General features: G+C 38.8%; 1 protein-coding gene across 1 annotated transcript; it reads right to left on the bottom strand.

The window, feature by feature from the left end:
• Positions 1 to 6,135: 6,135 nt before the first annotated feature.
• Positions 6,136 to 12,638, bottom strand: cd8b (cd8 beta). The gene is made up of 5 exons (XM_030768007.1): positions 12,593 to 12,638; positions 10,553 to 10,897; positions 9,381 to 9,470; positions 8,992 to 9,017; positions 6,136 to 6,252 (listed from the first exon to the last, which is right to left on the bottom strand). The coding sequence occupies exons 1-5, from the start codon at positions 12,636 to 12,638 to the stop codon at positions 6,136 to 6,138; spliced, it is 624 nt and encodes a 207-aa protein (XP_030623867.1).
• Positions 12,639 to 14,023: the final 1,385 nt, after the last annotated feature.

The raw sequence follows: 14,023 nt of genomic DNA, 5'->3' as shown, positions 1-14,023 counted from the left end.
CCTCTGTCTCTCTCTGTATCCTCCCATTACATTTATTGTATCATTCTATCGTTCTTTAGCTTGCAAGTAGTTGGGTTCAAAGCGAATTAATGGTTATTTAATTCTTAATATCTTCACAAATGGCACGCGATATTAACTAGCAAGCTGCTGTCAAATCATGCCAAGAAATACTGAGTTATCATCTTTGATAAAAGGACATTGTGCTGTAAGATTTATGTGTACTCTGTACTTACTAGCCTTACAATACAATGTTTGTTTGTTTGTTTGTTCAATGCCAGCCACAACCTAGAGTATATGTGGTTATCATAATAAAGAAGGACGTCTAAATCCCTGGGTTGACGTTTGCCCACTTCAGGGTACAGTGCAGGCCTTGGGGTGGGGGGTATCCGGTGGACTCGATCGGTCGACTCGTCATTGCGTCATCCATCGTTTAATATCAGACCAATAGGTTAGTGAGTGCGCTGAGATACTGAATGACTCTGAGAAAAGGATAAACTGGGCACCCAGCCTCGATACTTCGACTTTGCTTAGCAAGTTTCAACAGAGTGTGATAAAGGCTCGCAGACGAATTTCTGGATAAGTTAACGCCGACGAATTTGATGTGATGTGTATCAAAACTAGATGATATTAGTATTGAAATAGTTTACACCGGTAAGGTTACATATACTGGTCCTTTTTTTATTGTTTTTCCACTAGATTGTAGAATAAGCAGTGCGCAGCCTCTAGTAGGGTCATGATCGCCGATGCTGATTTTTTAAATAGAAAAAAGTCAATTAATTAGCCTTAATATGCTGATAATTTTGTCTTTGTCTTGTTCATTATTCAGTTCTAGGCCGCTCAAATTATTTAACGGGCCCAATGTAACGGAATGGTATGTATGAAGAGGGAGTGGGATGCATTTTTGAAAAAGGAGCTCTTTTTTAGTTGGTTAAAGCAACAAAACAGGAATTTTGCAGCGAGCTCTTCGTGCACCCGAGGACAGTCTACGGTGCAGTGCGTCGTGCAGAAGCCCACCAATCAGCACCCCCCAGCGCCTGAAGTCTGGGTTCGAGCGTAAACCGCAGCCCCCTCCTCAGCTACACGCTGTCAGCGTGAAGTGCATCATATCTGTGAATGAGAATATTTTGAAGCAATTAAAACGTGCACAACGCCGTATTTCCTTAAAATCATGGTGGTGCTAAAGGCAACCGTAGTAAGCACATTTAGTGGATTTGTTTGGTTTTGATGTGAAACGATGAGTTTTGCTTGTGAATTTTTGTTTCGATAAGGGATTAAAAAGACCTGTTAAAAACGCTTCCCACTCCCTCTCCATGTATACTGTTACAGTACAATGGGCCCATTAAGTAATCCTGTTAGGAGACTTTTACATTCATATTTAAATGAAAATTAATAAAATAAATAAATAATTTTATTTATGAACCAGTTAACAAAACTGATATGAATGTGTTTCATTCCGTGAATGATTGCCCTACACACTGACATAGTATCTACAAAGGCGCTGCAAGGGCAGGTGCAGGTTCAAATGAAATGATATCACTACTTTTAACCACATCCTGTAGAGCGCTTTTATGAAAGTGTATAAATGAGCAACATATAGTTGTTCGCAATTAAGATCTCCTCTGTTGGATAAATTACATCTTTTGAACGATGGAGGCGTTCCCAGGATCTTCCCACGAATTGGAGCGCAGGTTATTAAGGTCTTCCTTCCTGTGCTTAATGAACTAATAAGGAAACACCTCTTTCTCTCTTTCTCTCTCTCTCTCTCTCTCTCTCCCTCACACACACACACACACACTCATCACTTGGGGGTGACAAAGTGTTAAACATATCAAGGGTCATGTAGTGGTGCAAACGTTGCACCAGCGCCAGCGGAACTGATGCTTTCACCCAGTCGCATAAACAGCGGGCAGTGTTCGCTGTCCTTTCTTGAAGCTTTGGCTCGCTGAGGGACCCATCTCTATCTGCGGCTGAAGTGTTGAACAGAGCAAAATGGTACTTACTCATTGCATTTACAATGGCCATTAGCTCCTCTTATTTCTATCGGCTTTCCTATAAATATTATGCGTCAGTGAAGTAGTTTTGTTACGTCTGCTACACGCTGGTTTGTCTTCATGTCTGGTATGGTCTGGTACGCCAGTCCCAGGCTAAACTGATCTGAGAACTGTGCCTGTCTGAGGAGCACCAAACATTACAGTAACCTTGCACTCTTCTTCTTCTTCTTCTCCCCCTGATGATGATGATGATGATGATGGTGGTGATGATTATTATTATTATTATTATTATTATTATTATCAGAAATAGCACTGACATAGTATCTACAAAGGCGCTGCAAGGGCAGGTGCAAGTTCAAATGAAATGATATCACTACTTTTAGTTCACAGAAATCTGAGTATTTCTGTCCGAGCACGAGATTATTTCGATAGTAGTTTCGGTGACTACGCAATGCTCACACATTTTAAAAACATTACTTAACTCACTGACATTTCTCAGTAGTTTTGAGCAGAATGGTTACAGTGCCCAAATAATCTGTTTTGTAACGTTGTATCTGCGCAGACAATTGAAGTGAATAATACAGAAATACAAAAACATTGCTTGAACGTTTAGAAAATATAGATAGCCTACAACTCAGTTACCAAAAGGGAACAAATACAAAACTTTCATATATTTAGGTTTTGAATTTGTATGTTCGGTGTAACATAGCACCATTTATGCAAATGAAAAACAAGCAATAAAAAGAAAAAAGTAAAATGTCATTAGTTGGTATGATAAGCGTTATTTGCAATTACATGTTGCAACACCGAAAAGACTGAGGTCTGTATTTTGCTTTGGGGAAAAACAAAACAAAACAAAAAACTTGCAAATATGCGCATATGTAATCATAACCCAAATGTATTACCTAAAAGAGAGCAGGCCTATGAAAGTCAAAGAGATACGAGCTGAATGTGGTTCTGTTGCCCCCTACAGACAAATCATACCATTTGTGACAAGTACGAATAAATATGTTTTAGTAAGATTCTGGTCACTCGCTGAATCTGAAGCTTATAAAATAATATAAAATAAAGAGGTTGTTTTGCTCTTCGTGAAAAAAAATCACTTTTCGCACGATATTACGTTTGCACAAGAAATCTGTTTACGTTGGTTTGTTAAAAGAACTGTCTATTTATTTTAACCGTTAAACCGGTTGTTGGAATTGGCTGAGTACAGGTTCCTTTCGAAGAGTGGAAATGTTTGCTTAACGAAGGTACCTTGCACACAGGTACTATTATGTCTCTGGTACGTTGTAGGCGTAGAAAAATACACTGCGTGAATTTAGGTGTGAAAAGGGTACAAATTTAGACATAATATCGCTACTCATGTTGCAACGTGGTCTTGCGTCAGAGACTATTTTGTACACGTTGAATGGGAAAATAACGCAATTTTGGGGGCGTCGTGGTGGAGAGAAGAGAACGTGAATGTCAGACTGCGACATAACAAGAGAGAAAAACAATTCAAATGGACGAATGCATAGAACTGTAACAGTAAATGAAGTGTATATACTTTGAACACTGTAATGGCAAGTAGAAAGTCCCCATGTGCGACTGTAAACAGCTAATGGGGAGGGGGGGGGGTCACTTTTATCGTAATCTGTTTCTCTTCGAGACCTGAGTTTCATCATTAGAGGGGATTCTGTTGTTCTGAGCTCTTCAGGTGGGTGTCCAGGAAGACAGCCAGTCAAACTGAGAAATAACTTATGATTGCTAGCCCACCTTCAGTTTCCATTCACCCGGCATAAGCTTTGAGTCACTTACTCCCTCGGGGTACTTTCTCTCAGTGTGTTAATGCCTTACCTGGGGATCCCTATGTGACTCACTGAAACAGAGACAGTCTGAACCGAGAAATAGATGAGTCTGACCCAAGAACATGCCTGGCTGTTTGTGTGTGTGTGTTTGAGTGAGGGGGAACAGGGTTACCAGGGGATTCCTTAAAGAAAGAGGGACCATCTCATCTCTTTCTACCACAATAGAAGAATAGAGAATAAATCAGCAACCTACAGTGGAGAGGTTATTCAAAAAGTTACATTCAACCCTTTATTTGCTGCAAATGGCAGCAGTATATGGGTTGGATAATTTGTCAGGTTGAAACAGTTCCTCCTTCAGGTCAACTACAATGAGCACTGCCATGAGCGACATGTGGAATACTACATCTGTGACAGAGTGTCAGGAAGAGAAAGGAGAAAGTACAGAAGAGATATATCTGAAGAAATGTGAGTAGAGTGGACCAGGTGTGTTTCAGTTTCGTGAGCTTATACAAGCAGAATCAAGTTAGTGTAACATGTAACACATCTTTCTCTTGCTCTCTCTCTCTCTCTCTCTCTCTCTCTCTCTCCCTCTTTTGCTCTTTGTGATACATATACAAACTCACACACGCGTGCATGCACACACATGTACATGCACACACATGTATACCATTAGCAAAATATACTGTGCTGTTATCGTTATAAGAATTTAGATGAAATGCACCAAGGTATATGTTTCATACTCATCAGAGAATTAAATAACTAAACGACACATAGGCTACTTTGAGATTTTACTTCATGTCTGTTGTTCCATTTACCTTGGACTCAATGGTATTACTGATATTAGATGAATAAATCAGGCCAAATAAATTACTGACTGAAATATTAGTAGCGATTACTGTGCCCACCTTTATCATTTGTGTCTGTTAGTTTACGAGGTCACTGACTTTTGCTGTTGTGTGGTTGTTTTACGCAAAGTTATTATGCAAGATCATGCGTTTATGTCTCTCATAATCGAATAAGGAGCTATTCTGTCATATATTGTCGTATTTACGTATTTTAGGGCAGATGACTGTTTTAAAAAAATCAAAAACCTTTATCATAACTCACTCTTCAAAGACTCAAATGGAAGTACGTAATTAATTTCATTTTTCTTCCTACAGAGTCTCGGAAAATGCGTAGAGACATACCCTCTAACTTAAAAAGATTGTCAAAATAAGTGTAGAATGTCTTGGTTGTCTAGAATTAGAAATAATGCATAAGCATATACAGCTTATGTTGAAAATTACAGTATGAAAAGCACTGTTCATTTATGTATCATATCATTAAGAGTCACGTTGTCCTGCTCTTGGTCAAACGTCTCTTAATTTTCTTTCCATTTACAGCGAGATGTAAAGAGGTTTTGACACAGGAATATCTTTGTATTTATTCACTTGCTCTGAGATTCAGTACGGATATGAAAAATGCACACATGTTATATAGGTGCAGGTAGCCTTTTATTTTATTTGATTATTTAATACTGAACTATTGAAATGAAAGAGATTGGTGCTGGTAGCCTTTTATTTTATTTTATTATTTAATACTGAAAAGTTAAAGGCAATTAAACCATATATCAAACAAATGATCATAATCAAATGATATATAACTAATAACGTCATGTGTGTTCACTCCTCCTCATGTATACCAATAATGGATCAAATTGTTGTTTCTCACTTAAAACAGAGGTAGAGTCTGTCTCAATGTAGTGTCAATAGACTGAGATCAGTAACTGAGTAAAACAGGAAACAGACAGAGCTGTGTTGCTAATGAGACCACTTTAATAATTTCATTCGTGATGATGATGATGATGACAATAACAGTGATAATGACGAGGACGACGATGATGATGTTGGTGATGACGATGACGATTTATAATTCATGGCGTATGAATTATGATCTGGGACCTGTGATAATTTTGATTACGATTCACGATTACACATATTGTTGTTGTTGTTTTTGATGTTGTTGTTGTTGTTGTTGTAATAAAACTGCAATTATGTTTGAGTTATGGGTTGATATGGATCCCCAGGACATTTTCATTAGTGTGTGTTTTCATTTCTCTGTCCTGATGTCCTAATCCAGTCAGCCTGGAACCTGTCACAATGCACTCAATAATACGCACAGTGAAGAATTACGTGTTGTGTGACACATTGCTTTCAGTGTCAGAAGCACTCAGTCAGTCTTCACTCTAGCTTTATGTTAGTGGTCTATAGAATTTAAAATATGCACTTGACTTAAGATTTAGGTCAATCAGTCCATCCACTTACAGCAGATACTGACAAGTGACCCACTCACATTGGTTTATTACACTGGCCTAACTGTCAACAGAGAACATATATCCTCAGTGAAGAAACTGTGTAGGAAAATGGGCCGACTTGAAGACGTGTTGTTTGGGTTAGATCATTCAACACAGATTGTCTTTTTTTTTTTTTTATAAACTACAGTAGATATTTGTATTAATCCATTTGTAAAACAATATTCTGACTTGAGCAATGTGCTTTGGTTTTGTATGTTGGTTAGTCCATATGTCCTTCAGCATAATGTTCACCGTATATACCAGATGCCTCCAAAATAAAATTGGTGTAAAATAAAAATACTATGTGTGAAATTACTGTTTTCCTACACATAGTAATTTCTATTTTAATATAGATTTTACATTAAGAGCCCTGTGTTGATGTGTCTGTGTCCCCCTGGGTAAACAGCAGACTATTGTAGATGGGGAAAAAACCTGAGCTAGAAGTAGACCCGTCTGAAAGACAAACTGGTCCAGTAGCTGTTTTGGATGAAGACGGATTTATCTGCACTGAGATCTGTATTTGTCTCTGCCCCCCTTTGTTCAGAGCACTTTCAGTAATCCTCTCCCACACAACTTACAGTTTGACAGTTTTGATTATACTCAGGGGTCTCCCTGTGTATATGTTTCAATGACTCTTTAGCCAGGTGAGCTTGGCCAAATTACTTGAGTTCCCTCTGTGTGGTACACAAAAAAAAGAACTACTGTGAAAATGCTAGAAGGGCAAAAGTAACACATCGGTGTATCATGGAACTGTGTGAGCACTTGTCTCTCTCTCTCTCTCTCTCTCTCTGTGTTTCTTTCTGTCGCTCTGACTGTGGCATGGTCTGTGGTTTCTTTGTGGTCTTTTTGTATCTGCGCAGTGACGAGAAGCTCAAAGATGAGCGAGTGATGAGGGAGATAGCGTTCTCTCTTCAAAACACTCTCTCTCTCTCTCTCTCTCTCTCACACACACACACACATACACACACACACACAAACACACACACAGGAAGGGGTCGGGTACATGTCTTCAAATCCAGAGTTAAAGTGTCAGAGAAGAATTAAAATTCAATTGTTTCCTATAGTTTCCATGTGTGAAAGAATGGTGTCATAATCTATATATGTTATCTATGAGCTGCAGTCTAAAAAGTACATGTTGGAGTTGATATTTAAGACTCCAGGTACTGAGGTGCTGGGTTTTGTTAATTTGATGGCAGACTGTAGAGGTAATTGACAGAGTAGCATTTCTGTGTAAATAGAAACAAATATTGTCTCTGAAAGCATAAGACACACAGAGGAAGAGGAATACCACTTGCTACTAATGAGTGACATCTTCAAAAGAGAAACCGAGGATAACGGTCACATGCAAACCGACACACTCTCAGAAAACAACTCATATGGTAATGATGTACAACATACATAGCATGCCAGAATAAAACTTGTGACAAGCCCCAAAACTGTGACAATAAATGTTTATGGAATAATACATAACTTTCTCCCTCTTTCTCTCTGCCCCTTTTCTCTCTCGCTTTCTCTCTCTCCCTCTCTCTGGCATGTTCTCTCTCTGTATCTGTCTCTTACACACACACACACACACACACACACACGCACGCACGCACGCACGCACGCACGCACACACGCACGCACGCACACACGCACGCACACACGCACACACGCACATGAGAAAAACTGTTTAACAGACAGCACTCCACATCAAAATCATATATACAAAAGAAGAATTTTTAATAATTAACAAATCTCGGTAAACTTTACACAAAACTATATGATGCAATACAATAGAAACATGCATAAGGAGAAAATTCTACATAAGTTTCTTAAACACAACATGATGCGCTGCTTTTTTGCAAGAGGGAAAATGAATCTTATCTTGCTGATGAATAGAACTCAACATAAATTGTCTGATAAAATTTGAACTCATTTTTTCCTAAAACGGCAAAAGATAAATGTTCTCTAAAACAGCGCTGAAAGGATTTGATGAACCCATCTCTATCAATATCAGTAGGAGAGAACAGGGCAAAACCTAACATACATCTGTCATAGCACTGATATGTTATCAAGTACTGTGGAAGCTGCAATAATACATTTATATTTACATCTCTATTGACATTTTTTATTCATTCTATGAACAGCTTGAAAGTTCAAAATTCAACTTATTACTTTACAAAATATCAGTGTTGCAACTGATGAACAATAGTTTTGCTCTCCGGTGCCCTCCCTACAAGAACACGCCATTCAGAGTCCAATCAAACATAAAGAAAAACTTGAAGTATGAATGACTTTCACATCTATGAATTCAATTAAAGAAAAAATATCTTGTTTGTTTTTATTTAACTAAGTTTCTGTAAGTGACCCCATGCTGTTGTCCACACAAACAGGCTTAATGTTAAAACGAACCATTTCCATACATATGTTTAATGTGGTATGAAACAAAAAAATACTACAAACAAATCTTGTGAAATTTGCACTTCTCATAAACTGTAGCTGATCCATTTCTCAGTTTGTCTGGTGGTTGACGTGGCGGGTTGAGCTGAAAAGAGATTCTGAGGTGTCTGTTACCCCACTGACAGAACTGATCCTCTGCTTCACTTAAGCTGCTTCTTCCTAGAGATTGGAAGGCACAGGAGAAAATCAATTAAAAAACAACATTGTCATCAAAAACGAGCAATATATTGGTGCAACGAAATTCGTACACAGGGAGGGAGAGAGTGCGAGTTAGAGCAACAGACAGGCGGACAGACAGACAGACAGACAGATAGACAAACAGACAGACAGACAGACAGACAGACAGACGGACGGACGGACAGACGGGCAGACGGACAGACCGACCGACAGACAGACAGACAGACAGACAGACGGATAGACAGACAGAGACTTACCTGACGTTATGCCTGCACTTTTTGGGTAGACCTGGGGCATCAAACAATATTCACATGTAAGCAGGATAAAACTTAACAAGACAAAACAAATAAATAAATCCATTCCGACATAGAAAGCCTATCTATTTTAGAACCTTCAAGAGACCATAAATACACTTGATGACAAATTTCACAAAAACGTGAACTTTGATCTTCTTTAAACCTAGCGAGCCTCAGCGGCCCAATCTGGTTGAGGCTCAGACTAACAAAGCATCTTTCTTTAACGTAAATATTCCACTGGATTAAACTGTGGATCAAGAGAGATTTATGGATTCTGCAATCCCCAACTTTTGAAATGCAAGTGCATGTCAAGAAGTGTTCAAACATACATCATTATGCGTTTGCGTGTACTCACGGCTAAAGTAATACAAGGTGCCAGTCAGTACTACAGCCAGTGTTGCAACCAATCCAGTCAGTGTCCAGATTATCTCAGGTTCACACCCGGCTAGAAAACACGAGTCACAAAACAGAATACTGCACAACATTCAAAACCGAACCAATGCAACAAATTACCAAGCCATACGTTGAAACTTCCAGTTTAATTTTCTGCACTCTGGTAAGGGCCAAACACGCCCATAACTGGAAACATTGATAGGGGCTGCTTAAACATGTGTGTGTACCTTTAGAAGAGCCAAATGTTCTCTGATTCTTACAGCGACAGCGATTAACGGGTTTAACGGTTGGACTTGTTAGTGGAGGAGGCGATGTTGGACGGGGAACTGGAGAGGAAAGAATACAGCATTTACTGAACTGATAGAACAGTTTTTTATTTTTCATGTAAACTCAATGACAGAATATGCTATGTGTAAAATATACACTGGCTGTTTCTGAATATGAGATTATTGCCATGAAAGAGCTTCACAGCAATACATGAGACTACAACTGATACACAATTATTTCCTCTAGATTTCCAACCATCCAGTGGAAATAGAAAAAGAAAATAAAGAAAAGCCATATTAGTCGATGCATCTAATAGCTAGGGATATCGACATTAACTGTAAAAGTAACACATAGTTACACCTGAAGCAGAAATTTGTGGATGGCAGTTGCAGATTTAATAACAAATGCAATTATGTATACAAATAAATATGTCACTGGAGTACACTTTGACACAAGGAAGTTCTGCAGAAGTTACGACAGTTTTAACAAACGCAATTATTTCAGATCTTCCTTTTTATTGTTAAAGAATGGTATTGATTCAAGTCAAAACAACATATAAATTAAACTGAATTTTCTGTATTCAAGAGGCCACTTACAAATTCCATACCTCTTACAATGCGACGACAAATTCAAAGTGTGCAGCACGACCAAGCTCGAGAACAGTAGGAGGCACGTCTTCAAAGACGGCGCACAAGAATTCTCATCGCTGTCTTAGAAAAACTTCAAACCCAAACTCAGACACATTGCTCAACTGACCTCTCTTTTGCCATAGATTTACATCACATATTGACCCATCTATGGTATAAAGACCCACAGAAGTTCCTGCACAGTTCTCCTCAGTCATCGTGACTCAGTGACATGACTCACCTCCTGGCCTGATGAAGTACCCGGGCGGGTAAAGGTCTTGTTGGGATGCGCTAGTAGACTGAAGGACACAGGAATACACGCCGGTGTCATTTGGCTGAAGGTTGAGGAGACGCAGGCTGAACTGTGTCTTGACTCCTTCTCTGACCGAGCCCCTGCAGGTTTTGTTACTCACACCATCAGCGTGGAGCTCTCTTCCTGCAGAGTTATATTGCATGAGAAACTGATAGGTGCCACTCTGTTTAAGGAAGCGGTACCAGAAGACTCTCTGGCAGGTTCGGTCAGGGCACTCACAGGTCAGCGTTTCTGAGCCCCCCACCTTAGGATAAAGTTCCCTTGTTTTAGCCACTGTGGAGAAAAAAGCAAAACAAAATCAAAAAACAGTCATCAAACAGCTGTACTGTGGTGATGAGTACTGCGTAACTGATGAAACTGCTCTACAATGAGTTTGACTCTATTACATGAAATCGCACTGATACAGAGAAGCCCATGGAACAAATCACCCATACGTGAATGTTGGAATCAGACGGCCCTATTCTGAACAGTAGGTATGCAATATGAAATATGCCCTGAGCTATTTCATGTCATTAAATTATCAAGCCTTTGGTCGCTGGCCGAATACTAAAAGTCAGTGTCTGAGTGTTGAGAATATGTGTCTTGAGTGTTGAGAATATGTCTCTGAATCCTACAGTTATCTAACAGAAACCTTGTGGGCCTTGGTATGCCTTGCGGGAGATTTCAAATGTGCTAAGAAAATTGCATAACGGACATCAGAGAGACAGAACAGATGATGAAAAATTGACAAAGGAGTTTAAGATGACAAACTAAACTATTATCAAAGTTGCTGATGTGGTTGCCAATATTTTCCTTGCAGTAGTTGTGTAGTAGGAATGGAAATCGTACATGTCAGTCTCATAGAATGGAGACAGGGTATTACATAATTGCTTTCAGAATGTGGCTCTAAGTTCTCTCTCTGTTTTTTTTTTTTTTTTTTTGGAAAAACGTTTTTTCTTCTTTCTGTATCATGTGGGTTTCAGAGAAAATGCAACATATATGCTCAACAAATGAAAACACTTTCATGTTTCAAATTCTAAATATTACAATTACAGTTGAAACCTTTACAAGTTCTAAATATTACAATTACAATTGAAACAATTTACAATTACAATTTAGTTATTTGGCAGACGCTTTTTACCAAAGCGACTTACAATCAGTGCATCAGTCAGAGCCAGATTTCTTTAAAACTTCTAAATATTGCAATTGGCAGTGTTCATTTCGGAACAGGGCATCAAGTTTCAGGAGAGTAACCTCAATGTGAGATAAATCTTAATCTAACAGGGTTTGTACAGACTAAAGTTTCAGTGAGGTTCATTTCCAATATCTTGTTTGAAGCATCTAACAAACAGTACCAAACAATAAATGTTATTTCAGTTTCTTTGGCACACATCCAAAGGTTGGAAAACTCTAAAAGACCGAAAAGGATTTGTTCACATTTTCTTGAAATCAAATTAAAGGAAATATTTGCAGAAATTAAACACATTAATTCTTGGTAGCCAACTGTCATTTTCATCCGTGAATCGGAATGTGCTCTGTAGTAAAAAGATGACAGCGGTTTGAACTCTAAATGATGCCTGCCTAAAAAATCTTGAATAAGACTTGAATAAGATATCACTAAGCTACAGAGAAGTACATAGACATTGGCTCATTGTTCCAGAAGCGTGCATTTCCAAAATACACCATTTTTGTAAGGTGTACGTATGATTTGCATGTATGGGCCTAGTACACAACCACAAACACAACATCGTATATCTCTCATAACAGTCAGTTACTCCCAACAATACACTACAGCATATATAAGACAAACAATTTCCAAATGATAAACCAAATTAAGCACTGCAAACCATTCAGAGATGAGAAAAAACAATTAACCAGTAGTACAAGTCATGTTGACAGAGCTCTCGGTATTCAATAAATCAAGCAGACAACTGTTGAAACCCTGTGAATATGACATCTAAACATCTTGCTACAGTGGAGAAGCCATACCTTGTGTCCACAGGCACACCAGAGTCAATATGTGTGTGAGGGTCATTTTTGTCCGTCCCTTTGTGGGCTTTGGCAACAGAAGGTGTGTGTGTGAGTGTGTGTGTTCGATGAGCTCTGCTGCTCCTCTGCTGTCCCTCATCTACCAAACAGCAGGGCAGGAACTACATTTAACCAGGCCTGTGATGCTTCCTTAACACTCACTGAGCCTATCAGAGTGAGTCAGAGTCAGAGACATCCTCACACACACACACACACACACACACACACACGCACATACATTCATATTCACACACCCATATTTCTACATGACACACAGGAAACATAGAACAAAAAGTTAACTGGTTATCACTAACTTATTATGTATCATTATACTGTATATGTTATTATATAACATTACATTATTTGAATAACTGTGCATATTTTCATTCTCTTGGTCTCACTTCAAATCATAAAGTTAATAGTAGATGGTTCATTTCAATTGGTCTCAACCTAAATTATCATTTATTCTCACTTAATGCTCCATTCTCTAAATTATTTTGCAAAGAGCTACCAAATTTCAAAAATCAAAGTTTCCAGTTTGGAGCCACGAAACCTTTCCATCATCAAGACTATTACACAAAGCAACGGAAAGCACAGATCAAGAGATGCACCACTCTCGTCTATATCCGTAAAATTGGGCATCTGATCCTCAATGTGCAACAAGCAAAAAGTATTACACGGTCCTCCAAGTGCTTTGAGGTTTGATCTGTTTATGCCTCCTTGGCCTGATGTTGGGCATTTTACAACATGTTTTAGAACATTCTGCACACTAACAGGCATTTTAACAAATCTCAACACACACGCACAGAAGGACATTCGTGTCAAATAAAGAAATTAGTTGACTCGAAACATCAAATAGTGCCATTTTTACTAAACGCTTCAGGACAGCCTTAAAAGGGGAGTAAGCGTTAGCCGTGATGTATATCGAGAATCTTCAGTTTTGTCGGGTATTCTTTTAAGTTGTTCAAATGTGAGTTGTTTTCTTTTATTTCTCAGAGGCAAGCAGCACATGTTTACTGAACTCACATTGGCTGTGCTCATTCAAACCCCATGGCCAGGTGTGCGCCCTGACTGCCTGCTGCAGTGTGCCTGCGTGAAGCCTGCAGCTCAAACCTGCTTCAATTCTTTTATGTCTTCAGCTAGATAACCTCAAGCTTTAACACCAGACACACGGAGCAATATAGATTCAAACATCTGTTTTCACTCACTCTCTTTTCAGTTACCGTAGCGAGCACAGCAGAACTGGCTAACCTGAGAGAGCAGGTTCTACTGAGAAACGTGTTGAAAATGGAAATAGTGTTCATTCGCCAATGTCAGAGACACCTGTCCTTTTAAAAGCGAAGGCTTTGAAGCAGTGGTCTAACTAGAAAATGATTCATAGTAAGAATCTAT

This window comes from Chanos chanos, chromosome 3 (assembly GCF_902362185.1).
Source record: "Chanos chanos chromosome 3, fChaCha1.1, whole genome shotgun sequence".
Classification (NCBI taxonomy): domain Eukaryota; kingdom Metazoa; phylum Chordata; class Actinopteri; order Gonorynchiformes; family Chanidae; genus Chanos; species Chanos chanos.
This window is presented reverse-complemented; position numbering and strand designations above follow the sequence as displayed.